Source organism: Mustela nivalis (assembly GCF_964662115.1).
Source record: "Mustela nivalis genome assembly, chromosome: 16".
Taxonomy (NCBI): domain Eukaryota; kingdom Metazoa; phylum Chordata; class Mammalia; order Carnivora; family Mustelidae; genus Mustela; species Mustela nivalis.
This window is the reverse complement of record NC_139035.1, coordinates 1,792,415-1,820,029: the sequence shown is the minus strand read 5'-3', so window position 1 is coordinate 1,820,029 and position 27,615 is coordinate 1,792,415. Positions and strand designations below refer to the sequence as shown.

The 27,615-nt window shown below is 46.6% G+C and overlaps 1 protein-coding gene and 2 long non-coding RNA genes across 8 annotated transcripts in view; 1 reads left to right on the top strand and 2 right to left on the bottom strand.

Moving 5' to 3' along the window:
* The window catches only part of LOC309849858, a 77,333-nt gene that overhangs the window by 19,868 nt on the left and 29,850 nt on the right, over window positions 1-27,615 (bottom strand). The gene's annotated exons all lie outside the window — the stretch shown is intronic.
* Window positions 5,146-27,615, top strand: part of SELP (selectin P) — a 46,464-nt gene continuing 23,994 nt past the window's right edge. For 2 of the 6 annotated variants that reach the window (XM_082702662.1, XM_082702661.1), the window contains exons 1-7: window positions 5,165-5,290; window positions 7,529-7,779; window positions 8,145-8,383; window positions 8,530-8,613; window positions 21,556-21,646; window positions 23,462-23,848; window positions 27,218-27,325. In XM_082702662.1, the coding sequence (XP_082558788.1) occupies window positions 8,243-8,383; window positions 8,530-8,613; window positions 21,556-21,646; window positions 23,462-23,848; window positions 27,218-27,325 (811 nt within the window). In that variant the 5' untranslated portion in view covers window positions 5,165-5,290; window positions 7,529-7,779; window positions 8,145-8,242. Of the gene's footprint in view, window positions 5,291-7,528; window positions 7,780-7,822; window positions 8,388-8,529; window positions 8,614-21,555; window positions 21,647-23,461; window positions 23,849-27,217; window positions 27,326-27,615 lie in introns of those variants that run through there. The other 4 variants (XM_082702664.1, XM_082702666.1, XM_082702663.1 and 1 more) reach the window with 4 other exon arrangements.
* On the bottom strand, window positions 8,773-20,906 carry LOC309849860. Its single transcript, XR_014303961.1, has 5 exons — window positions 20,741-20,906; window positions 16,096-16,178; window positions 15,300-15,466; window positions 13,971-14,239; window positions 8,773-9,174 (listed from the first exon to the last, which is right to left on the bottom strand). It is a non-coding gene; the product is annotated as an uncharacterized lncRNA (long non-coding RNA).

Genomic DNA, 27,615 nt, shown 5'->3' with positions numbered 1-27,615 from the left:
TTCTTTTTGCCTTGGATCTCTTCTAAAAGAACATAGTACTTTTATGTTTTCACTTTAGCAAAAGACTATTTTCTTGTGGAAATTTGTTTTTATTAAATACGTTGACAGAAGAGCTACAAAATTTTAGTTTTATTGTCTTAAAAAGAGTGAAACAACAAACTAGCCATCAAAAGAGAACACTTATTAGGTGCAGATTGAGTACAAAAACCAGTCACCCAAATCACAGTCTCAAGTTACGTCTTTTCCTGTCTCTTAATTGTTAAAAGGAAAGCAAATCCCTGAGCAGCTATTACACTTTTTGGTAAGACAATTCCTTTTATCAGCAGCCAGAATCATGGCATTAAATGAGGATTAAAACTTTGGACTTGATTTGATTACTTCCAGCCAAGTCACCTTACACAGCTGTTATTTTTCCGATTCTTTATTTTATTCTAATCTATTGTTTCATGTCGTAGCTGGAATTCACATGTGTTTCAATAAAGTACCCATTTTGATAATGAAAATATTTACAAGAAAAGGAAGTAATTTGTAGATACAGACATCAGTTCTGAAACAGTTCAAAATTACCCACGCGCTTGCGGGACTCGGGCTCTCAGAGGAGCACTGGCAGCTGCCCTTGCTGTGCTCAGGCCTGGAGAAATCTCCACCTTGGGGAGGCAGCCACCGGGTCAGATCGCACAAGCAACCTTCGCGGGCCCACCTGTAGGACAGAGACACTGCTCGGGAAACCATTCTGAAAACCATTTGTACAAAAGTACACCTGCTAATCTAGCTGAAAAAAAAAAAATTTCGTATTTCTTCAGTTCTATCGTGCTTTTGTTTAAACAGAAAGCTGTGTAGCGGGTAAGCCAGTGTGCGGTGGGAGGGGACGGACTCTGATGTGACTTGCTTTGATTTTCAGCCAGTCCCCAAAGAGTCAGAGGACATGGAGACCACTGAGGCATGGTTCCTGCACTGGAGAACTTTACCGCCACTGAGGGAGACCGAGGCCCAGACACAACCAGCAGAGGCAGTGGCTTAGGGCGCCCAGGGAACCCAGGAGACAAAGGGACAGAGCATGGGGCTGCCTATCCACGCCTTCTCTCACGGGACAGTCTCCTGCCTGCAGAGGATAGCTTCTCTTCCACACAGCAGCCCTTCGAAGACTCGAAGAGTCCCCACCCCGAACCCTTTGCTAGGTTCTCCTTTCAGAATGAAGTAGATGAGGTCAGCCTGGGCGGCTCAGTGGGGGAAGCCTCTGCCTTCGGCTCAGGTCGTGATCTCAGGGTCCTGGGATCCAGCCCGGCCCGGCATCGGGGTCTCTGCTCAGCAGGGAGCCTGTTTCTCCCTCTCTCTCTACCCCTCCCTTCTGCTTGCGCGCACTCTCTCTCTCTCTCTCTCTCTCAAATAAATAAATAAAATCAGAAAGAAAGAAGTAGATGGTGTTTGCCTTTTCTGATATTCATTCTGACCCTTCTAGGGCTTAAAACCAGGCCGACCGAGAAAAAGTACGGGAGAAAACTCCTCTCCGGGTCCCAGCCTGTCCTCCCGCTGTCCCTTGGCCTCCTCTCCCTTTCAAAGACCCTCCTCTCTTACTCTTTGCCTTGATACTGTCTGTGGCCTCAGGATTTTGACTCTCAGACCTCCTTAAGGTCCAGACCTGCCTGACTCCTCCTAAAACCTCCCTCATTTGGTTCCTTGAGAGTCTGCCCTAATCTTTAACTGGCCCAGACCCTGCCAGCATAGTTCCATAGAACTCTGACTCTTCCTGCCAGTATGGTGAGCGTCTCAACGGAGGTCGTAATTTTGACCCTGAATTTAGGAATTTAGGGGAAAACATCAAAAAAAAAAAAAAAGGACAAAACAGTTTTACATGCACCAGACTCATAAGAAATTTATGATAATTGAAAACAATAATTTAAAAAATTATATGTGCAATGTGTGTGTGTGTGTGTGTGTGTGTTTTGGGAGGAATGGTAGAATGCATTTCTCCCCGCAATACCTCTCTCTGCTTAATCTGAAACTGCTCAATTTCTTTCTTTTTTGGGGGGGGAGGGGAGAGAGAGTGAGTGGGCACGAGCAGGACAGAGGAGCAGAGGGAGAAGGGGAGAGAGAATCCCTGCAGACCCCACCCTCAGTGCTCAGCACTTAGTGTGGAGCCTGACTCAGGACTCAATCCCATGACCCCGAGATCATGACCTGAGCTGTAATCGAGAACTGGATGCTTAACTGACTGAGCTACCCAGGCACCATGGAATCACTCAATTTCTAAAACCTAATAAATATTAGCATTTTCAGAAATAATAGGATTGGCTATCTAGGAAGGTTCACAGCTCTATGGGATGTTGTGGGAAGCTGGCATCCTCTAGACTTGTGTTGCTGGGGCAGAAATCGCAAGCGGCACCGCCTGTGTAGCCCAGCTTCTCAGCTACCTTGCTGTCTTGCTGCACGCTGGCCACCTCCTGGTCTGCGTGGGTGTGCATGGGCTCATGTCATCCTCTCTCCTTTCTTTGCAGGTGGCTTCCATCTCCAGCTAGACCAACAGCTCTTACAGGCAGCATTCCGTGCAGACTCAGCAAACCGACTTGCATATCTGTGTCAAGTCCAGGTTCTAGAACAATGCCCCACTCATAACAGCCAGTCAAGAGATTCTGCTGTTACATAGATGGACGCTTGACTGAGAGGTCTTACTGTATAATTCTCTTCGTTCTCAATGGAAAAAGAGTTGATTAACTGGAGGAACACTTTTCTGAACTACAGCAGGGACCTCTGAATGCCAAATTAGTATTGTAAATTCCATATTTGGTTGTCCTGCCTCGAGAATGCTGGAGGTGTCAGGAACTGTGAGGTTGCTACTAGTTTCAATAGAAGTTTGGGTCATCAAACCAGATTTGCTGGATAAAATTTTGTAATGAAAATGTGTTATGTATATTTCTCCCAGTTTTATATCTATTTGCTATTTCAGAGATGTATGCCCCTTCAAAAATGAATGACTTCAGAGAGCAGACATCATTGCCATTAGAGGTAACACTCCCCTGTGTGCATCAAAAGAAAGCAAATTATATGATGCGAAGACCAACAGTTCTTTCATTTTTTATTGTATTTGATCTTGGGAAAGAGCAAAGCAGGAAGACTACGAATGTTGTGAGAAATTGTAAGAACTCTGAACTGCATAATCTTAGTCTAGATGATTAGACAAAGGACCAGAAATCAGTCTGTTCTCCAATGTTTATAGCAGAATGTTTACAATAGCCAAACTATGAAAAGAGCCCAGATGTCCACTGACAGGGGAATGGATAAAGAAGCTGTGGTATAGAGAGATATATGTGCCCTGGACTATTACTCAGTCATTAAAAAGAATGAAGTATTGACATTTGCAATGATGTGTATAGAACTAGAGGGTTTAGGCTAAGTGAAACAAGTCGGTCCAAGAAACACAAATACCATATGATTTCATTCATATGAGGAATTTAAGAAACAAAACAAATGAACACAGGGGAAGAGAAGGAAAAATAAAATACGATAAAAACAGAGAGAATGGTAAACCATAAGAGACTCTGAATCACAGGAACCTGGGCTGCTAGAGGGAGGGGTGGGGGGACGGGGTAACTGGGTGGGGGGCATTAAGGAGGGCACGTGATGTGATGAGCACTGGGTGTTCTATGCCACTGACGAATCACTGAAGTCCGCTGAAACTAATAATATACTATATGCTAATTACTTGAATTTAAACAAAAAATTTTAAAAATTAGCCTGTTCTATCTCCCACTCTCTCTCGCCTTATTTCCTCTGGATTGAACTGGAGCATTTTTATGTTTGCCTCATATTTCAGACTAAAAACACATTCCCCAGCAAACTGGCAACAACTTCCAACTGTGATCAAGGCAATTTTAACCCACGCAGGCTCAGTCGCAGCAGACCCTGACCTGAGTCATGACCTTGTGTCCTGACTCGGATGTGAGAAGTAGTTCGGTTCAGTCTCACTGTCAATCCATCTTTCCGTGCCAGAGCTCCTGAGCATAGAATACCCACAAGCCTGCCAAGAGAAGGGGGTCAGAGGAACCTCTCCTTCCCTTGCCAGGAAGTGCTTTGTACTGAGTATAATAGAACAAAAAACAACAAAAAAACAGAGTTTAGGGAAGTATTGTTTCACTCCTGGACTTGAATTTGAATCCTGTCCTCCTTTGTCAGCTCCGTCATCCTGAGCAAGGCATTTAACCACTCCCAAGTCTCAATTTCCCTTTCAATAAAATGCCAATCACAATAATCTCTGAGTAGACGGACCCACTGCGTGGCTGGGATCTGCCTCAAAAAAGCCACTGTGAGGATTAAGTGAGATACTGGTATTTAAATGGTTCTCGTAAAGTCGGCCCAAGAATGAGTGCTCAACAACTGCAGCTCACAAACCGAACGATGTCTCTGCCTCACTTCCTCGGCGACTTCGAAATAATCTGTTCATGGTATTCGTTTACAGACGAGTCACCGTTGGATTATGTTTCTAGTGTTCTAGTGTAGGTGACAACCTTTCTGTGGTTATCATAGCCTTCTGGTAGTCAAAGGGCCCCAGACACAATACGCTTTTGGAAGAGTAAAAAAATTTTAATGTGAAAAACCACTTTCTAACTCATCTGCTGAGCTTCGAGTATCTTCTGTGTGTACATCTCCAACCATCGAGCTTGCACAGAAGAATCCCGCTTCTTCCTCTCAGCGGAAGGGCCGTTGGCTCCCAGCACCTCTTCTAGCCACGCTCTGAGACCCCCAGCAGGTGTTAGTGGTGCTCTGTGTGGTCGTGCGAGAGCGGGTCCCCTGGCTGGCCCCCCGTGCTGTTGGAATGACCTATCTATGGGTCTGTCTGTCCACCGGTCTTCGAGCTCCTGCAAAGCGGGGACCGTCTTGTTCCCTTAGTTGAGAGCCCAGCGCTCATCCTCATGGAAACACAGAAGATGGGTAAACGAGCGCCGGGGTGGGGCTTCGAGGGCATGAACACGGTCACGTGGACTCCGTCCCGAGAACCCAATTTCTATTTCAGGTTACGTGTGTGGACATGTTTGTTGTCTGAGACCTTGGCCCAGATGATGGATTCCACTGCCTTTCCTTCCCTTTCAAAAACTGGAGAGCAAAGATAGAGAAAAGAAGTGCCGAATCACAACACCACAGACCCGTTAAATTGAGCTTCAACAGGAAGATTGAGAAGCTCGAGAACCTTGTGTGTGGTATCTTCGGGAAGCCGTCTGGGGAAGGTTCACATCTTGGTTCGTGACTGTGGGTCAGACACTTCAGGCGAATAAGCCACAAGGGCTTCGTTGGTCTGGTGAGTTTTTTTTTCCTTCTCCCATTTTCCCCTTTCTGGGAAGTTTTGATATAAAGTCCATTCAAACCACGGGAAGACTTAACTTTATCCTCCACTGTTCATCTTTAAGTCGTATGTGTAGCTCTACTTGCAGCTTCTTAAATATTGTTTTGTTTTTAATAATTTTTTAAATTTTTCTTACAAACATATAATGTATTATTTGCCCCAGGGGTACAGGTCTGTGAATCGCCAGGTTTACACACTTCACAGCACTCACCAAAGCACATACCCTCCCCAGTGTCCATAACCCAACCACCCTCTCCCAACCCCCCTACCCCCGGCAACCCTCAGTTTTGTGACATTAAGAGTCTCTTAGGATTTGTCTCCCTCCTGATCCCATCTTGTTTCATTTATTGTTTTCCTACATATTGGCGGGGTTTTTTGTTGTAACTACAGCAGAAATATATTTTAAAGCATCACAAAGGTTTATATCTCACCAAACAAAACAAGACAAAAAAAGCATTGTATCAAGTGTACAATGAGATTCTAATTCCATTTCAGTTCCACAGTATGAGGGGAGATCTTTTTCCCTCTTCTTTGTGCTTTTCCGAATTTTCGTGGGTTTTTTTTTTTTTTTAACAATGAACATATTATATGAACAATAAGGGGGAAGAGCTACGCGTTCTTTTTTCTGAGTTCTAGCCTGTCCTCCTACAGCCGGTTATGTAGAAACTTCCCTAGTGTTCTCCTAGGAGACGGACCAGCTATACTGGAGGAATTACCTGCCTTCTAATTCACATGACGACAGGTGGTACACAGGCCAACAGCCAAAACGTGGCCTGAGACTGGGCACGGTGCAGGTGCTTCCTACCTGTCCAGCCTCCTTTACCACCTGCAGGCACTGTCCCGGGGCTCCCAGGCAGCTCTAGTCTGTGACTGGCCTAGAATGTTCTCCCCACCTGATGGGGTAATGCTTATTCAAAGTACGTCCTCAGCTTTGAAATCCGTGTCTCTGGGGAGACATCAAGCTCCCATCATATCCTTTCACTGCAACACATTTTTTTCTTTCTGCATTTATTCAGGTGATTTTTATTAATATCTAATGCCTCCTCCCTAAAAAAAAAAAAATAAGTGTGAGGTCTATTAGGGTTTTACTGAATCCCCAGAGCTAGCCTGCTTCCTGGAGCCTTGAAGGAACGCCAGTATTTGTTGCACGGATGAATGCATGTAAGAGGACATGTGGAAATCCAAGTGGAGATGGGAGAACATTCTCACTGTGTCTGCCCAGAGTCATCAGTCTGATTAATGAGGCATGAGTATTTGCTGAGTGTCTGTGTGCCCTCTGCTAGACGCAGTAGGAGAGGAAGACTAGCAGGAGAGGAGCCCGTAGACTATGAAGAGATGAGAAAACATATGAAACACATAAATCAAACTACTAATTAAACTACTACACTGGCATCGTATTGTATTTTTAATGGCCACATAAATAGAAAAGACCTAAATTTTCTGTATAGACAATATCCATTGGAGCAAATGGTATTCATGTTTTCTGCCTGAACAGCCTTTCAACAAACTCAAGTGTTTTCCCACCATTCTTCTCCCCAGAAATCCTTCTCGACTTCCCTCAGACTCCCTAAAACTTAACATTATCCAATTGAAAACATATTAGCAATAGGGACCTATAGTCTAGAGAGCACCTTCCCTCATACTCATTGGAGAAATTGTTTTAAAAGGAGGCAATGCCAAGAACACAGTCTGGAGAGTGAGAAGAAGCCCAGAGGAAATGGAGGCGAATCTCAGGGGGAAACTGGCCCCATGCGCACGCTGTGTGTGTGCAGGTGCGCTCCGAGCCTTTCCTGTATAAACCATTAGTGGTGCCATCACTTCCATGCAGCCACTGTGATCCCTGCTTATTATGAAGCTAGCTGAAGGAACTGAGTCACAAGGAGGGTAGTAAGTTGCTCAAGGCACACACCGGTGGCTGGCAGAGCCCGGCAGTCTGGCTCCTGGGGCTGGGCTCCCAGCCACTGCATGGGGACAGCTGTCCCCCCCGCCCCGAGTCCCAGGTTCCCCTGCCATCATTCTTTCCTTGCCACCTCCTTCCCCAGGCTTCCTACCCTACATAATTAATGCCTTCCTCTTGGGCCCAAATTCCTCCAAGCAAATGCAGCCCCAAGCTCCTTAAGTCATCGTTATCTTTGGACTTCTTTCCAGATCTTTCCATGTTTAATCTTACTCCATTTTTATTCTACCCACAAGATGCCTATTTACAAGCTGGGCCACTCATGGAGCAATGAAGAATGGCCTGCAGGACCGCATAGGTACGACCCCAGGAAGGCAAACGGGAGGTCGGGTTTCCGACTCAACACGGAGTGCGTGATCTGACTCTGCTGATAACAGCTCTGAGAGCAGCCACCGCGGCCCCCTTCGCTTGAGTTCTGACTGTGGGCCAGTTACTGTTTCCAGTGCTCTCCCGTATTAACTCACTCAGCCGCACAACCACCTGTGAGGTGAGTCCTGGCGCTGTCCTTCTGCTTCACCGTTGGAGAAAAGAGGCCAGAGAGTTTAGGTCATTTGCCAAAAGGTGGGACAGACGTGCAGCCACCATGGGCCTCTGGGAGCTCGCCACAGAGCCCCGGCCTTCAGCGCTGAGCCCACAGCCTCTTACTCCCACCCACGAAACTTCCAGTTTTACATCTTTTTCTTTCTGATACAAGAAGCAGAAGCTCTTTTCTAATAATGACCCATGTCTGTTGTATTTCATTTCAAGACCGTTCCCAGCAATCACCCTGCCCCTCTTGCCAGGATTTTCTCAGTGGCTTTTTCCTTTCCTACTTTGTTATTTTGTGTTATTATTTTTGCTTCCTTGTCTCAGAAGGCTGCTGGAATTGTTAACATTCACTGCGATTTCACAATAACTGGAAAATTTACACGGGGACGTTATGATTAAGACAGAGCATATTTTCCAAACGTATGACCTTAAATTGGGGATCGTATCATAATAAGAGGAAATTCGACTCCCGGGCGTGTGGGCACTATTCCTGCACTGCTCAGCCCGGGATGTCCACGAGTGATTCACACATGCTCCTGTCTCCAGACCAGCCTCGCATGGAAGTAGGTAACCTCCTGCCCCCACCCCACCCCTGGTGACCACTGCTGCTAAGTATTATCAGCAGCTCCTGTATTATCAACATCTAATTTCATGGGAAGGGCTGTGGTGAGTTTCTGGAACTTGAATAGGAAGTTGCTTTTCTAAACAGCTTGACACTGAGGGGAGGCAGCGAGACTATAAGAAGTCCGGGCTCGGCGGGCGGCCGAGAGGAAGCCCAGGCGCAGAGGAGATGGTAAGTTCATTTCTCTGTATCTGGGACCGGGTGAGACGTGGCGTGCAGGCTGAAGCAGGCGGGTGGGGAAGGGCAGTTGTCATGGTGCTTTGGGGAGAACAGTCCATTAGAGTGCGAGCATCTCCAAACCTGCTGTCCACTTTGGAGCCTCTAGCATTCTTGGGGGCTGAGGCTGCTCTTTCCATGCTACGAGTGAAGCCGCCGAGCCTCATGGAGAACAGGAGTTTCGCGCGCGGCCGCACTGCTAGGCTCGACAGTGCCGGGATCTGCACTTCTGTCCTCTGGTTCCACGCTGCTGTTTCTCCTTAGAGCTTCCAAAACTCTCATGGTGCAGATTTTGGTAAAGCCTCGATCACCTTCTCCAGGACTGCTCTTCTCTCTGGCTTGAAGGCAAGGCAGAGCAGGTGCCCTGGGATGACCTGAGATTGAATGTGTTCTCATCCCAGCCCTCCCGGTTCCCTCTCTGAGCTCTAGGAGTCTGCCGGGACTTAACGTGGAGACTTCGAATGGTTTCCATTTCTGCCTTAAGTCTCCATGCTGTTAGTGACTCAGTTTCTCCATCTGTAAAATAGATAAAATTCCAGCACTCTATAGTGTCATGGGGAAGATTAAATAAGATTGCACTGAAACGCATTTAAATCTGAGGCTGGCACATGGTAACTGATTAGTAAACGCCAGTTAGTATTGTTGTGAAAAACAAAAAAATTTGTGGAGTTTGGGATCCAGGAAAGATACAAGGGAAAGTAGGTATTTTGGAACTCATTAAAAGATAAGCCATACAGTTTTACTCCTGACTTACCAGGAATATCTCCCACAGTCCCAGGGTCCAAGACCCTACCATCTGTAGCTAGCAAGGAGCCATCTGTCCGTGTTTTTGAGCCCCTTCCCATGGGATGTCAGAAGAAATCAGCATTCATACATGATTCACCCCACCTCTTTGCTTTACTACGGTACACTTTTCAAATACCTGCAGTGGGGATTTTCTGTGCTGGGGATAATAGAGAAGGAGACTGTGAGGAAAGCAGGAATGAGTTTGAGTCTGTCCTGAGTTTGAACTCCAATGACATGAGAATGTGGATTGCCTTTGTCTCATCTCCTGCATATCACACATTCTCTGTGCTGGTCGACTTACATGGACAAGGAGTTAGTCATCTCCTCCTTCTACTCAGTCTGGGATCCTCCTCTATTTCAGAAGTATGTGGACACATTGGATCGTGGGGTTCCTTGGGGTTCTAGCAAAAATACAACTCTTCATCCCAGATGAAAATGCAAATGTCCTCATAAACACAAGCTTTCTGGACAAGGACAGTGGGTTCCCCGACCCACACATGGGTCTTAGGTTAAGAGCCCTACTCTATTGCCTCTTGTGCTTCAGGCTTAGAAGAACCTCCCTTAGTGTCTTGAAACTGGGCTGGAACTCTGCAATCTAGAGCTGTTTTCCATATTCCAAAAGTAAGCCCTCTTCCTTTGGCCCTGGGCACATTTGGCTCTTGGGATTCAGGAACCTCAACCCTCTGTATGTGAATCTGGCTTCAAGTTCAGAGTGACCTCAGTGAACCTCTAGGACCTGAGGAAGGAGGCTCAGGTTTATCTGGTGGAGAGTTCTCAATCGGATGAGTCTTGAAGAGGGGAGATTGGGAACGCGCAGTTAAATTGTGCTGATGTTAGAGTTTTTGTGGGCTAAGGAACAGTTCTAGAGTCTCTTTCATTTCTATACCTCAACCATCTTAGGTCTGTGGCTTTTAGTTCTTTCTCTTCTTTTACCTCTTTTTCAGAATGTAGCTACGGGGGTTCACCTTCTCCTGGGCTGACCACCCGCTCCTAGAATAGGTAGCTTCAGAATTAAGTAAGTGGAAACTTAATCAAATCTCCAAAAGTCAAAAATGACCTACTGCTTAATGGGCAAGACTGAGAAAAGACCCTGGAAATTAGGTTCATGGTGGTTTCATGAACGACATTTATTACATTATCTTCTAGGTGTCTCATTTCTTTGATTGAAAAGCAGACAGAAACTTTATAGAGTCAAATACAAAATGATTCCTTTGTACTTGTAGCTCTGTCAAGCTCTAATGGACTTTTAAAAATTAGGTATGCTACTTTATTTTTAATGCTAGTAATTCAACCTAAATAATGGTGATTGGTAGTCAAATTTAAAATACATGCTCAGATTCTTGGTGTTAATGTCCTGGGCTCCTTCCTGTTTTTATTTCTAATTTGCTGTTGGCCTGGAGACCTCTTTTTATTTTTTTTCATTGTGCTTCATTTTCTACCTTTAAGCTGCTGGGGCTACTAACACCTGGGCTATGCCAGCACCACTGTGTAGTGTCGGAAACTTCAGGGAAGTATTTTGGCAGTTGTGATGCCTTGTGAAACCTGGACTTTGCCACCAGCAATGTGTATAGCTCTGCCCACTCCACAACTCTCACATCTACCTCCCTGCTTTGCATTCCCATTGGCCCTGGCCCCAGCCAGACCCCCTTTCCCTCCCCCTGGGACTAGTATTGTAGCTTCCCCTTTGCGAGGCCCAGCCTCTCTGCGGCTAATTCATCAAATTCATCAAAACCACTATACTCTGGGGCACCTAGGTTGCTCAGCGGGTTAAGGCCTCTGTTTTTGGCTCAGGTCATGATCCCAGGGTCCTGGGATCGAGCCCTGCATCAGGATCTCTACTCAGCGGGGAGCCTGCTTCCCTTCCTCTCTCTGCCTGCTTGTGATCTCTGTCTGTCAAATAAATAGAAAAAAAAAAAGAAAATTAAATAAATATACACTATACTCAAGTCCCTCTGATGAGGACGCTTCTCTGTTCAGAGCCCTGGCCATTAGGTCCCTTCTGGGCTATTACATCAGACTCATGAGACCTGGCCCCAACCTCATGTGGTTTGGAGGGGGTCGGTGGGGGGGGGGAGGGTTTGGAGCCAGCAACCATGAAAGAATTCTTGAGATGTTTCCAGTGCAAAAAGAGGTTTTTTATTATAGCATGGGGATAGGACCCGTGGGCAGAAAGACCTACACTGGGACTGCGAGGAGTGACTGCAGATAAAAGATTTTCTGTCCTATGGAAGGAAGGGTGATGTTAGGGTTGCAGGGAATTGAGTCTATAGCTTTCTGAAGAATTTTTTTTTAATTGCAAATCATTAAAACAGTTGCAAATGGATGGAGACTCCGATCCTGCTGACTGTGATCTTTATCAGTTAACCCTTTGTTTCCCCTTTCCTTTGACCTTGGGTGCCAGGAGTGCCTGAGGAATGTCACACACAGCCCCCCTGGCAGAGAGGTGGGTTCCAGTGTGTGAGCTTGTGCTGTACCCTCAGCTCCCTTTTCTCACCCTCATCAAAAATCCCTTTTCAATTAATCTCCAGGCTCTCCCAGTTTTCGACAGCAATCAGACGACATCATAGCCTCTATTAAAATCCACACCTCCCTCCCCAGGCTACTGCTCTTTGCATGTAGAACAAAAGCTCATCCCCTTGTTTTAGTTCCCAAAGGCCCGGAATGATCTGTCACCAGCTTCCTGTCGTCCTCTCTTCCCACTGCTCATTCTGTTCCAGCTCATTCCGTTATCCAGCGGATAACGCAGTGTACGCTCTGCACTTCGCTGCCACCCAAAGCCTTCACACCAGCTTTTCGTTCCATCTTTAATTCCCTTCTTCTTGCTTCTCCCTGCCTGGCTTCTTCTGGCCCTTCTGCTTTCAGTTAAAAATGACCTCCTTAGGGGCTTCTGGGTGGCTCAATCATTAAGCGTCTGCCTTCAGCTCTGCTCATGATCCCAGGATCTTGGGATCGAGCCCCACATCGGGCTCCCTGCTCAGCGAGAAGCCTGCTTCCCCCTCTCCCATTCCCCCTGCTTGTGTTCCCCTCTCTTGCTGTGTCTCTGTCAAATAAATAAAATCTTAAAAAAAAAAATGACCTCCATAGAGAGATCTGCCCAAGGTAACCACCAGTCCCTCTATCCCACTTTAATTCTCAACCTAGCGTGTACCACTAGCTCCCAGGTTTCACCTTTATCTGTTATGAACTGTTCTGTATTTATTGGCATGTCATTGTCCGTCTTCCTCAGTACATTGTATATTCCATGAGGACAGGAATGATGTCCGTTTCTACCGTCTTAGTGCCAGTGCCTCAAAGAGTACCTGACACATTTAGGCCTTTGATAAATTAATAGCTACTGAAATAAGCAATGGGAAAGAACAGGGAATAACAGGGAGCACCTGTCTTGGTGGGGGCGGTGACTCTGGTGATAGAAAAGGCTCCTTTCAGGAGGAGATTTTTGGATTTATAGCACTAGGCACACAGAGAAGGAGACGGTGCTCTGGGCAATTAGGAGAACAGAGGGCACATATAATACATTCTGGAAATGACAAGATGTTTTTTATAAATGCATAGTTGAATTGTGTGGATGGTGAGTAAACTGAAAGTTAACGGCAGGAGAGGAGACTAGACAAAAGGAAGAGACCATGTTTTGAAGGGTCTTACCTGCGTCATCTTGAAGGGTCTGTATTTGTTGCTCAAGGAATGGGAACAGCTGATGGACTTTAGGCAGTAAAGTGATACGATCAGGTTTGTGTGTTAGGAATATGATTCTGACTTCATTATAGAGAAAGAATTGAAGATGGATAACTTGAAGGTAGTAACTTGAGGCGAGGCCAGATAGAAGATGTGCAAGAAGTGAAAGAATTATGTCTGCTCTAGTACCTTAGCGGAAATGGGAAATCTGGAGAAAGCCTAGATATCTGGTCCGAAGGTAAGATCAGTATGATTTGATGACAGGTTGGTGTGAAGGGTTTGGATAAAGGAGAGAGAGCCTTTGTCTTCCCTTCATGGCCCAAAGGACTTCAGGGTCACGGGGTTCAGGCCAGGGAGACTGACTGCTAGTAAGAACCTATTTCTCTTCTAAGAGCCCCTTTGAGTGCTAAAGTCTTCCTGAGAGCCACACTCTCTCCAGAGGGTTAGGTGGAAATCTGCTTTCTTGTCCCCAACTTCTAAGAGCTGCTGCTATTTGACGCCCTTCTGGGCTTTCCTGAAACACACCACCCACTGTCACAATCGCAGGTTTTCCCACTTCTCCACACATCCTTCTGTCTTACCCATACAGTGTTAAGAGAGTGAGTCCTACTCATTGTTCCCTCACACAGGATGTGAGCCATCATGCCCCTTGCTTCTCTCACACCCAAATAGAGTGACACAAAGTACCAAGATCATTTTTTTTTTTTTTTTGCACAGCTTTCTTGGGCTCTTCTGCCTCATCATAATATACTTTTAAATTTGATACAACCACTGCTGTAGCCTTTCGATACGGAGTTATAACCATCACATATTTTTTTCAGTGTTTTCTTACTCAGCACCCACTTCTGTCTTACCTTCAGTCATTCCTCTGCCTTTGTTCTTCAATTTATTTGCTCACTCATTCATAAAATATTTATTAAGCATTAAGCGTCTGCATTCTACTATTGCTGAGATTCAGACCTAAGTTATCTTGGCCTTGAGAAGTGTCTGCCAGCAGCACCTTCTGACTCTGCACACACAGGCTTGCTTTGTGCTTGGACTGCCGATGTCACGCTCAGGAGGGAAGTCAGGGGTGGAGATGCTGCCTGCGGGCCATCTGGCACACGGATGACCAGAAGAAGACCTCAAGAAAGCAGAGGAGTGATAAGAGAATAGGGTCATGGAGGCAGGAACCTAGGGAAGTCTCTATCTCTACAAGGGCAAGCAGTGGGCTGACATACATTCAGAGGAAGATGCATCAAAATTGCTCAAGATGTCAGATAAGAGTCAAGAGAAACAACGGAAGCATTTTCAATAAAAGGAAGTATTCAGTAGTATTTATTGGTGGAGAAAGGTCAAGGAAGATATGAAGGGAAAGTGTTCACTGGGTTTGGTAATTAGGGTTTCAGTGGTAAAGTTAGCAAGAGCAGCTTCATGGGCTGGTGGTTGGAGGAGGCTGGAGAATAAAGGGAAAGTAGAAAGTTCAAGAACCTGAACCATAGAGGAAGGAGAGAGATCAGGATTGGGGCAGAAGGCAAACAGTCCCAGCGGGGGAGGGGAGGTCATATTGTCGATTCTGCCTTTAGAAGTGCAAAGCTGTGGTCTACAATGTAGACAGGGGAACAGAATTCCTTCCCATGGCACCATTTCTGCCCACTTTGCAAGCCACCCTCCACGTTGGCAGCCATGGGACTCCTGCTGGCATCCAATACTTCTTCCTAAGCAAAGTGAGGACAAGGGAAAAAACACTTGGTGTTTTGTCCCTGCCCCTCTCCTCATTCCATTTTTTTCAGTTCTTAGGAAAAGTAAAATTAAAGAGAACTATAGTGTAAAGCAGCTTTAATAAAGGTTTACAAGGGTACAGGATATGATTATAATGGCCTAGTCACAGACTGTTTCCCAGTGACTTCCAGTTTGAAGCCGACAGCCAGAGAACATTACAGATTAGCAGACCCATGTCCATTTCTCTTAGAGACATTTGCTCTTGTTTCAACACTTAACTAGCTCAATAACACATGGAAACAGCCCTTAAATCTCCAGGATCTTAGAGCTGAAGATGACAGTGTAGACCAGGAACAGAGGTGAGAAAGCCTGCCCACCCCAGAGAAATTTCAGAGGAAAATGACCAGTCAAAGGAAGATTCTCAGGCATCATCCATTCTCTATGCTCACACACAAAACATTTGTCTGTTGCCAGTGACTTACTCCGTTGCCTTAAAGTTCACAGAGATTTGGACTCGCAGTCCACTAAACATGGACATGTGGACTGTCCATGAACTGTCTGAAATTGTCTAAAAACAAATTACAGCTGTGCATTTTTTGAAGAATCCTGACCAGTGCTTTTATCAATCTTTCAAAGGAATTCAAATGTTCTGCAAGAATAAGAATCATTATGTTAACCCAACATCCACCTTGAAAACCTTAAAATGTTTAAAAACTCTCTTTCTCTCTCAGTTCTGTTTGAACCATATTTCAACATTTAAACAAGCTAGTTAAAATGTGAAACAGCTGGGGCGCCTGGGTGGCTCAGTGGGTTAGGCCACTGCCTTCGGCTTGGGTCATGATCTCAGGGTCCTGGGATCGAGTCCTACGTCGGGCTCTCTGCTCAGCGGGGAGCCTGCTTCCTCCTCTCTCTCTCTGCCTGCCTCTCTGCCTACTTGTGATCTCTCTCGTCAAATGGATGGGTAAAGTCTTAAAAAAATAAATAAATAAAATGTGAAACAGCTCTTTTGGGATAGTGGCTGGAGTCGGGCATGGACAGTGAAGCAGCAGCCTCCCCTGATCAGCCTCCCACACACTCCCTTGAACATTCCCTTAAGTCAGAGGACCCTCTAGAAATGCTCGACAGAGAAATGTACAGGGAAACAAACACTTCCAAAGGGCCCATGGGGAGGACCACTAGATCAGTCTACTGGAGAAGGAACCCAGCGCATGTTCAAAGGTGAATATAGGGGGAACCCAGCACGCATTCAAAGGTGAATATTAGGGGAACCCAGCTCACGTTCAAAGGTGAATACTGGGGTCCCCTTCATGAAATCTGCATGATGGTGTTCTTCAGCGGTAATGCTTTTGCTGCTTGTGCCTCTGAAAGAATTTTGGAAAGTTGTGTAAACTCTCACACCTTTTTAAGTAGAAAGCGAACTTCTTTGGTCATTAAGTTTTAAACTTATAACGGAGGGGATGTCTAATACATTGTAAATATTAGCCTTTTATAATAAATAGATGTCACATCATTTCTTAATATTCATTTCAGTGGAAGTAAATACTGTAGTGATCTAATAACCCTCACCACTTAAAAAAAACATAAGTAAGTTCCAGATAGTAAGAAATTTTATATTATTTCTTTTCTCTCCTCTCATAACTATTTGTATTCCACTTTCTTTGCAGAATTTTAACCTAATAAAGTACAATTTTAAGCTTAAAGTCTTTACTTGATCACTATGTCTTACCTTTTTCTTTTCCATTATCTCATTTAATTTTTTCCAATTAACATATAATGTATTTTTTATTTCAGGGGTACAGGTCTGTGATTCATCAGTCTTACACAATTCACAGCACTGATCATAGCACATACCCTCCCCAGTGTCCATCACCCAGTTACTCTATCCCTCTCACGGCCCTCCCCTCCAGCAACTCACAGTTTGTTTCCTGAAATTGAGAGTCTCATATGGATTATCTCCATCTCTAGTTTCATCTTATTTCATTTTTCCCTCCTCTGTCTTGTTTCTCAAATTACCCTTTTTTGTAAAAATTTAAAAAAATTTTTAAACATACAGGGGTACAGGTCTGTGAATCGCCAGGTTTATACACTTCACAGCACAGACCATAGAACATACCCTCCCCAATGTCCATCACCCAGCTTCCCGATCCCTACCCCACTTCCCCCGGCCCCCCTCAGTTTGTTTTGTGACATTAAGAGTCTCTTATGGTTTCTCAAATTACCTTATCAGTGAGATCATATAATTGTTTTTCTCTGATTGACTTATTTCACTCAGCAAAATACCCTCTAGTTCCATCCACATAGTTGCAAAAGGCAAGTTTTCATTTCTTTTGAAGGCTGCATAGTATTCCATTGTGTATATATACCACATCTTCTTGATCCATTCATCTGTTGATGGACATCTAGACTCTTTCCATTGTTTGGCTATTGTGGACATTGCTGCTATAAACATTCAGGTGCATGTGCCCCTTCAGATCACTACATTTGAATCTTTAGGGTAAATACTCAGTAGTGCAATTGCTAGGTCATAGGGTAACTCTATTTTCAACTTTTTGAGAAACCTCCATGCTGCTTTCCAGACTGGCTGCACCAGCTTGCATTCCCACCAACAGTGTAGGAGGGTCCCCTCTCTCCACCTCCTCATCAACATCTGTCCTTTCCTGACTTGTTGATTTTAGCCATTCTGACTGGTGTGAGGTGGTGTCTCATTGTGGTTTTGATTTGTATTTCCCTGACGCCGAGTGATGTGGAGCACTTTTTCATGTGTCTGTTGGCCATTTGGATTTCTTCTTTGCAGAAATGTCTGTTCATGTCTTCTGCCCATTTCTTGACTGGATTATTTGTCCTTTGGGTGTTGAGTTTGATAGGTTCTTTATAGATTTTGGATACTAGCCCTTTATCTGATATGTCATTTACACATATCTTCTCTTATTCTGTCGGTTGTCTTTTGGTTTTGTTGACTCTTTCCTTTGCTGTGCAAAAGTTTTTTATCTTGAAGTCCCAATAATTCATTTTGGTACCAGTTGAGACCTGATTTGTGACCCAGGATGTGATCTATTCTGTAGAATGTTCCATGTGCACTAGGGAAGGATGTGTATTCTGTTGCTTTAGGATGGAATATTCTGAATGGATCTGTGATGTCCATCTGGTCCAGTGTGTCATTTAAGGCCTTTATTTTCTTGTTGATCTTTTGCTTGGATGATCTGTCCATTTCAGTGAGGGGAGTGTTAAAGTTCCCTACTATTACTGCATTATTGTCGATGTGTTTCTTCAATTTTGTTATTAATTGGTTTATATAATTGGCTGCTCCCATGTTAGGGACATAGATATTTAAAATTGTTAGATTTTCTTGTTGGGCAGACCCAAGTACGACCTAGTGTCCTTCCTCATCTCTTGTTATAGTCTTGGCTTAAAATTGAATTTATCTGATTTAAAGATTGCCACCCCAGGCGCCTGGGTGGTTCAGTGGGTTAAAGCCTCTGCCTTAGGCTCGGGTCATGATCCCAGGGTCCTGGGATCAAGCCCCGCATTGGGCTCTCTGCTCAGCGGGGATCCTGCTTCCTCCTCTTTCTGCCTGCTTCTCTGCCTACTTGTAATCACTGTCTGTCAAATAAATAAATAAAATCTTTTAAAAAAATAAAGATTGCCACCCCAGCTTTCTTTTGATGTCCATTAGCATGGTAAATTGTTTCCACGCTCTCACTTTAAATCTGGAGGTATCTTTGGGTCTAAAATGAGTTTCTTGCCGATAGCCTATCAATGGGTCTTGTTTTTTTTTGTTGTTGTTGTTTTTTTAATCTATTCTGATACCCTGTGTCTTTTGATTGGGGCATTTAGCCCATTTACATTCAGGGTAACTATTGAAAGATATGAATCTAGTGCCATTGTTATTGCCTGTAGGGTGACTGTTACTGTATATTGTCTCTATTCCTTTCTGATCTACTACTTTTAGGCTTTCTTTTTGCTAAGAGGACCCCTTTCAGTATTTCCTATAGGGCTGGTTTGGTGTTTGCAAATTCTTTTAGTTTTAATTTGTCCTGGAAGCTTTTTTTTTTTTTTAAAGATTTTATTTATTTATTTGACAGCGAGAGATCACAAGTAGGCAGAGAGGCAGGCAGAGAGAGAGGAAGGGAAGCAGGCTCCCTGCTGAGCAGAGAGCCCGATGTGGGGCTCGATCCCAGGACCCTGAGATCATGACCTGAGCCGAAGGCAGCGGCTTAACCCACTGAGCCGCCCAGGCGCCCCTGTCCTGGAAGCTTTTAATCTCTCCTTCTATTTTCAATGATAGCCTAGATGGATGTAGTATTCTTGGCTGCATGTTTTTCTCATTTAGTGCTCTCAATATATCATGCCAGTCCTTTCTGGCCTTCCATGTCTCTGTGGACAGGTCTGCTGTCAGTCTAATATTTTTACCATTGTATACTATAGGCCTATTGTTCTCAGCTGCTTTTAGGTTAGGATTTTCATTCTGTCTCTGAGACTTGTAAGTTTTACTATTAGATGATGGGGTGTTGACCTATTTTTATTGACTTTGAGGGGGATTCTCTTTGTCCATATTGATTAGGTCTCAAGCCTCTTACTCTTTTTTTTTTTTTTTTGAGGTGAATTTTTCCACTTTGTCATTTTGTCCAGAGAATAGATGAATGAGAGAACAAAATGTTAAAAGGGTAAGATCAACCCCAGAAAAATGTATACTAAACAAATCAGAAAAGACTCAAAACTGGGGTAAAAAGAAAGGGAAAAAAAAAAAATATATATATATATGTTGTATGTGTGTGTCTATCTCAGGCTGGTGAATAGAAGAGAGCCACACAGCTGATTGTGGGTATATTTTTGTCTGTTAGAAGAAGCTGCCTCCCCAAATTTTAAAGAACTAAGAACTTACATATATACAAAAATAAAGGTAAACATGATGAAGGGATAGAATGGATAGAATATGACTGTAAAGATAAAAATTTAAGTAGATTTTTTAAAAAGAATTAATGAGATAAGAAGTTGGTTGAAAAAAGAAAGAAAAAAATATTTTTTTAAAAAAAGGAGAGAATGTGATCAGGTTCTAATACTAGAACAAAGCCATACACTAGATTTTGGTCTCTAAGAAGCTGTATCCCAAAATTTTAAGGGAAGAAACACACATTTCATGTTGCTGTGATTCTCAAATGTCTTTGCTGGAGGCGGAACCACACCGCCCTTGCCAGGGGCCGAGCTAAGCGATCTGTTCCAGGTCGCGCTCAGAGCTTTTTGTTCCCTGAGCGCTTTCCCTATGGCTTTGGAGGACGGGAATGAAGATGGCAGCCACCCAGTCTCTGGCAGGAGGTGCCCAGAGCTCAGGGCCCAGCTCCTCAGTGCAACCTGAGAGAAAAGCCGTCAGTTCCTCCCGTCTCCCTGGTCTCCGGCTGTGCTCTGAGCTCCTCCGGCTTGTGACCAAGCATCTCTATCTCTGGTGCATGGCCCTGTTTGGAGTCTCCAAACCTAGCATATTCCTGCCGCGCTCCCCCGCCACTTCTTCCAGAGAAGAAAGGGTGGAGGGTCTCCCCGATCTACCATTTGTGAGGTCTCTGCTCGAAGACCAGTGTCCGAATGTGCCTCAGGTCAGGGTTTATGGCAACCCTGAGCTGAAAGCCCCCTCCTTGGCTCTGTCTCTGCCTCCAACTTCCCCGCTCCGATACCCGGGAGCTCTGCCACACTTGGACACACCGGGTCTTCCTGTAACCCTGAGGGAGCTGAGACCACACTGTCCCCGCGAGGGTTCTAACCCCCCGCTTAGCCTCTGGAGCGATGTCCCTCCGTGGAGCAGACTTCTAAACGTTCCAATATCAGGCCCCGCTGCTCTCTCACCTGCCGGTAAGTGGCTGATGGAGAACCCCCACGCCCCCGGTCTGTCTTCCCCTATATCTCTTCGGGTTCATTTCTCTGCACGTCCGACCTTCCAGAAAGTGGTCGCTTTTCTGTTCATGGAATTGCTGCTCCTCTTCTCATCAATCTTCCATTGAGTTTGTAGGTGTTAAGGATGGTTTGGTAATTGTCTATCTGAACTCCTGGGACCAGATGAAATGTAGGTTTCCAACTCCTCCGCCATCTTGCTCCTCCCCTTGCCTAAAAACATTTTGAAAATGTTAACAGATCTGATGAAATCCCAACAGAAGGGAACTAATTAGAAATAGCACTTGCTATTGATCCAAAGGGAGTAAGTTTATTATATATGTGTTATGCATATATATTACTTATTGAATAATACTGTGGACATAGGCTGAAATTGACAAGCAAGAAGATAAAACATAGATCAATAACACAGAGTAGATGGTGTAGCACAGGATAATTCACCGCTGCCCCAGGCATCAAAGCACAGGTCAGTCAGGGAGTCTGTGTGCAACTTCCTAGTACTTTAGGGTGTGGCATACTAGTTCTTAAAGGGAGATTATTGCATAATAACAATGACAATCTTTTTCTTATGTGCATATTACAGAATGTTCCATAAACAAAAAATATTAGTTGCACAGAGTAGTTACTTGACAAATATCTTGAATGGAAGAAGAAACAAGTTCTGTCCTCGACTATGGTGCAGGGTACAACTCAGAAGCAGAGCAGTGAGAAACAAGAAGGAGGCAGAGGGCTTGAACCTCCACCCTCACTGGAAACAGGGAGGATTATAACTCAATATACTAATTATGGACAAGAATTTTTTTTGGCTTCATTGATTTCACATGGATCCTAAAAAGAAGTTTTCTTTTCTTGTTTCAGGCCAGCTGCCTAAAAGCCATCTGGAACTGGAGATTTCACAGAGTGGTCCTCAGAACAGCCCAGCTCCTTTGGTTCAGTGCCCTGATCTTTGGTAAACTTTATGTTAACCCTTCATCTGGCCCTGAGTAAGGAGGGAACCTTCTCCAAGTAGGAGAAGTTAAGGATGGTAGCCAGTTGTTGTGAGGCATGGAAATACTCTTCTCACCCTAATGCCTGGGGAAAAAATGCACCCAACACCATCACACTTCTGGAAAAACTGAAATGAACATCTCCAGGACCAATTATCCATTAGGCCCAGCAGACACTGGTCCACAGCACCATTAGGGACTCACAAAAATGTCTTAGTATACAGTATTCATAGATGTATTTACTTAAACCACTACAACTGTAAAACATAGTTTTGAATATGTTATTATGGAAGAAGGGGCTGATTGAGGTAAAACTGCCTAATCTCCATGGAGGTCAATATTGCAGCCGTGGTGACACCAGAATAAAGTTTTAGGGCAAAGCACTGCAATAGAGGAGTCAGTGAGGGAGAGACCAGCATGACCATCATGCCAGCAGCAGAGGACAGGGTTGAGTAGGAATGAGCCTCTATAAACAGGAAAGACGGCCACTTCCCAGGCTGATTGCCTGCCCTGTACACTTCTTCACATGGTGTCTGGCCTCTTCTGGCCCCGGTGAGTTCCCGCTGGCTACAAAAATATTATCTTCCCTCAGAGTGCCCCTTACACTTTTGAAGGGCACACCCCTTATTTCATTTAATATCACAAACATATCTTAAAAGGCTTGTTTTAACACGTGAGTGAACGGAAGTGGAGGACACAGCATAATTTATCAGAGAGAAACAGTCAAGAGCGGTGGAATGACTGTGAGACTACAGGTCAGGAGACTTGATTTGTGACCTGCCTGGGTCACAAACACGTTGTGTTTCACTCAACAAGTATTTCTGGGACACCTGTGAGGTGCCACGCTCTGTGCTTGGTGTAAGGGACCCAGAGATGAAAACAGAGCACTACCAGGATTCCTAATCTTGCCGTCACAGGAAGACACATTCCCACACCCAGTGATAAGGGTGGTAGAGGCAGAGATAAGGTGCAGCAAGAGCCTGGAGGAAGGGGCAGCGAGCCTACCTGGGCAAGTCCTGGAAAGTATGGGGAGGCCCATTCTGCAGGCGCACCTGGGGAGGGCAGCCGGAATAGCAGGAAGAGTACTGCAAAGGCACAGAGCGGGAGTCTATCTGCTAAGAAGGTAAATATGGTGGGTGATGAGGCTGGGCCAGCAGGCAGGCTCCAGGTCATACAACATCTTATTTTACAGGTGAGGAGGTAGAATCTGTAGAGCAAAAGGAGCCACCGAGCCATTTTGTGTGTCACTTAAATTGGGCAAATTACTTAATATGTCTGCCCCACTTATAAAAGGAGGAGACGATGAGACAGCCCAAGTCTGTTATCACTGTGACTACAAATTTCTAATCCTAAGGGTCCTCAGAATACAATTTCCCATTCTGACTTCATGGGTATCTTTTTAAAGATTTTTTTTTTTTTTTTTTTTGACAGAGAGAGATCACAAGTAGATGGAGAGGCAGGCAGAGAGAGAGAGAGAAGCAGGCTCCCCGCTGAGCAGAGAGCCCGATGCGGGACTCGATCCCAGGACCCTGAGATCATGACCCGAGCCGAAGGCAGCGGCTCAACCCACTGAGCCACCCAGGCGCCCCATGGGTATCTTTTTAGATGAAAGATGGAAACTCGTGTTCTTCCTCAGAACACCTAGGTCAGACAGGGAAGAGTCCTGTTTTAGGCCCTGCCTGCGGTCGGAAGCTCTTCGGAGCCACGCGGGATTGTCTTCGCGCTCAGGAACTGTGCGGGGTCAGGGCGCTAACCTGGCCATCCCTCTCTCTCCTCAGACTTAATAAAGCGGGAAGAAGTGGCGGCGTGGACCTACCACTACAGCACAAAAGCGTATTCCTGGAACTACTCGCGGGTGTTCTGCCAGAAGCACTACACGGACTTAGTGGCCATCCAGAATAAAAAGGAAATCGCTCACCTCAATGAGGTCATACCGTACTCCAGCTCGTACTACTGGATCGGGATCCGGAAGGTCGGCGAGACATGGACGTGGGTGGGAACCAAACAGCCCCTCACCGAGGAGGCGGAGAACTGGGCCGACCACGAGCCCAACAACAAGAAGAACAACCAGGACTGCGTGGAGATCTACATCAAGAGCGCGTCGGCCCCGGGCCAGTGGAACGACGAGCCGTGCGGGAAGCGGAAGCGCGCGCTGTGCTACGCAGGTGAGAGCCCGCGCCCGGCTCGCTCGCGGCGGCGCGTCCCCCGGGTCGGTCACGCGGCCGCCGGGTCGGTGACGTGCGGTCGCAGAGTCGGGGCTGCGACAGCAGAGAACGAGCCACGGCAGGCCCGGCACTGAGCGGCCCGAGGCACGGACGACGGGGAGGACAGGCACCGGGTTTTTGAGACTCGAATTTCACCGTCGTTTCAGGGTCGCTGGACCCACTGCCTCATTGTGCCCAGGCGGTCTCGTGTCCCCGAACCGACGTCCAGAGCTTTCTTGCCCCTCGCTGCCCGAGGAGACGCGGAGAGGCGCTGCGCCACGGCCCGGAGCCGCGGCTGCACGGCCGCCGGCCCATCCGTGCGGCGCGGGCCCTGCGGTCGGTTCGGGGCTCGGCCGTCCGCCGGGTCCAGTCCTGGGGCGAACCTCGTCAGCCGGACCCTCTGGTTCCCTCAGGTCGCTGACGAGACAAAGGCTCGGGCTAGTGAGGAGCGCGCGCGGGGTTCCGAGCCACACGGCGGAGCCGGTTCCAAACTCTTGATCCAAAGCGGGTGTTGTGTAGCCTCGAGCGCCGCCGTGCCCTCCGCTCCCGGTTCTCAGGAGACAGCACGAGGCCGGGACGGAGAACGCCGCGCGCTACGGCTTCCCTTCAGCAGCGCGCGCGGGTGCCGGACGGTGGGGGGGGGCGGGGGGCGGCGCGGGAAGGGCGGACTCGGGCTGTGTCTGCTTCCGGGAGAGCGCACGCGCCGCGGCCCGGCCTTCTCAGTCGCGCGCTCGCGCGTCGTCCTCACAGACGAGCCGGGCCGCCTCACGCGCCTCCCCCACGCTGCGGCTGCGCGGAGACACGGCCCGGGGCTGCCCGGTCCCCAGCGCTCTGGGCCGGGCCCAGAGGGGTTAGGCTGAGTGAAGGAAGTCACGCGGAGAAGCAGTGACCACGGGGTTTCCCTCCTGCGCGGAATGTAAGGAATGGCGCGGGGGCCACGGGTGGGGGGTGCCGGATGGGAGGAAACCATAGACGGAGACGAACCGAGAGAGACTCGGGGCTCCCGGAACCGAACTGAGGGCTGCAGAGGGGCGAGGGGTGGGGGATGGGTGGTAAGGAGGGCACGTGTGGCGAGGAGCGCGGGCTGCTACGGCGGCTCGGGAGTCGTTGACCACTACATCAGGAGCTAATGATGTATTACATGTTGACTGATGGAACTTAAACAGCAAAACAAAGTAATAAATATGTAAATTCTGGGAATCATAAACACTCCCCTCAGAACTCCTCCTCCTCCTCCTCCTCTACTGTTTCTCTCTTCTCCGGTCCATCTCCCATCCGAGGGAAAACGTATCCGTAAGTGCGTTGCCCTGTACTTGGGTCTCATTTTATAAATAATTTATCGACGAATTAACAAATTTATGAATGTAAACAATCACGACCTGTTCTTTGTAGGCCAGGACGAACACGACCAGAATCTCAGTGCATCCTGCTGCCTCCCGGCCAGCTCCCTACACTCCGTGGGTCGTGCCTCCCTGGGACGGTCCCTGTAAGGTTCTCTTGTTGCCCGTAGGTGTTTCCAGCTCGCCACTGCTTCCCCTCCCTGCCCAACCTTCAACATCCCTCACTCCAAGATCACCTTCCCCAGTAAACTGCAAAAAAATCACAAGGAAGGAAAGCGATTAAGAGCTACGGTCGTGCGTCATACCTCTCCTCTAACCTTCAGGAACGGGGGACACGGCTAATGGCTGCAATTTTGCTGCACAGTCGAGTTTCTGTCTCCACCAAACACAACACTCTAGGCAGCCACTATCCTGAGTGGCATGTTTTTGCCACCCAAGCTGGAAAGGGTGTAGGGAACCATCAGCTCTCTGTAGGAAACAGATGAGAAACCGACATGTCGTCTGCAACAAGAAATTAAGTTGGACCACTTCTCTAAATGTCAGGATTGTTACATCTCACAACAGCTTATCAGGAGGAGGAAAAAAAAAAAAGAAAGATTCATTCAGTGAATCATCATTATGTCCTTTCCTGAGGATTCAAAGTTATAGACAATTTCTGACCTGCCTGATTCCTTGAAGTGGAGTAAAGGACAGACCTGGGACTTTTTTCTCACGTATAGCATTCTGAGGTCCTGAGGAAGCTACAATCGGAACAGAATGTGCGTGCTCTACGAGCACAGGACAGACAGGGAAGACGGGTGAGGTCGCGGCCATAGGAGGGAAGATGTGGACCAAACATCTGTCCAGTATCTAGTGGCTGCCGCTTCCCCTGCATCTTCCCGTTCCTTGGAACCCTTTCTAGTGCCCCTGTGCAGCTTCACCACACTTGCCGGCTGCCTTAGGGACGTCCTCCTGTGGAATCTGCATGACTTCTAGAATTTTCGCATCTCAGAGTTGTGAGGGAATGTAGAGGTCATCTAGTATAACCCTCTATGTGACATATGAGTTTTCTCTTGTAATGGACCCCAAAGTGGACCACATGTGGCCACAGCTCGGTGCTGAGGAAACACCACCAGAAAAGAGTCTAGCCTCAGACCTTGCCCCCACCTGTGACCTCATCAGTAAAGACATTCTCCGTGCTTTGAGAGTACTGATTCTAATGCCAACCCTCCATCAGGTGCCTAGTGCAGAGTGCATCCGTCCATCCCCAAGAGCCCCCTGCAGGAAAGAAACTCCAGCCCATCTACGTTCAGACTTACTGAGATGGGCCTGGCTGGCCAGTCATGCTCTCCACACCTAAGCCTGGTATCCTGAGACCTGGGAAACACCTCTTGACGAGACTGTTATGTGCCACAAGGAGGTCTTAGCGTTTCGTTTGTTCCTCTGCTCCTCCACCATGTGATGCTGGCTGCAGATTTGAAAGGAACAAAAGGCTGGAAGGGCTTTGGCCCTGATCTTGTGCAGGTTGGCTTCAGAGAAGTAACTTGTCTGAGTCCCTTAATAGTAGGCGGCAGAGCCAGGATTCTGATCACGTGTGTGTGGCTGCCCACATCTGCTTCCTAAACTTTGCGCTGCACTGTCACAGGGGTTTCTGTAATACAACTCTAAGAATATTCTTGGTTAAAAGCCACAACCTATTTCATACCACATAGAGGAGTGTCTCTGTCTACACATCTGTTGGTGGCTCTTTGTCTCTCTGCCTCACATAGCCATTCCTCCTTAGGAAACACTTAGCTCAGCCTAAAATGGAAGCCAGGCAATGCTCTGGTGGGTTCCTACAACGTCCTTCACAGGGGCCAGGCTGGCCCAACAAAGGACACGGTCATTTTCTGTTGTTTGGCCAGCTCAGTCTAACCCAAGAGGGGCTGAGTCTGTGGCCTGGGGAATAACCCCGCTTTTCTTCATGCCTTCTGGGAATGCCCATGATTCTGGTCCTTCTGAATCCATGCAGCCTCCTGCCAGGACATGTCGTGCAGCAAGCAAGGAGAGTGCATTGAGACCATCGGGAACTACACCTGCTCCTGCTTCCCTGGATTCTATGGGCCAGAATGTGAATATGGTGAGGCCACTCTTTTATTGATATTATTGCGGTCGTTGGTCTTGTGCTGGAGGTGGTTCCAGGGAAAGAATCATGTTGGAGACTCACCAGTGAGTAAAGGCTAGCCCTGGCCCCCTCCATGATCTGTGAGTCTGCCCCACTCCAACTGTCCCAAGACATACACTCTGGGGAAAACATTTCCTTCTTGGAACATTGGCTCATAAAATCCTAAAGGGTAAAAGAAACATAAAGAAAGCAAAGCAAAGGCTGATATTGCTCATTTGATAAAAACAGGTGAAAGACTGATTATT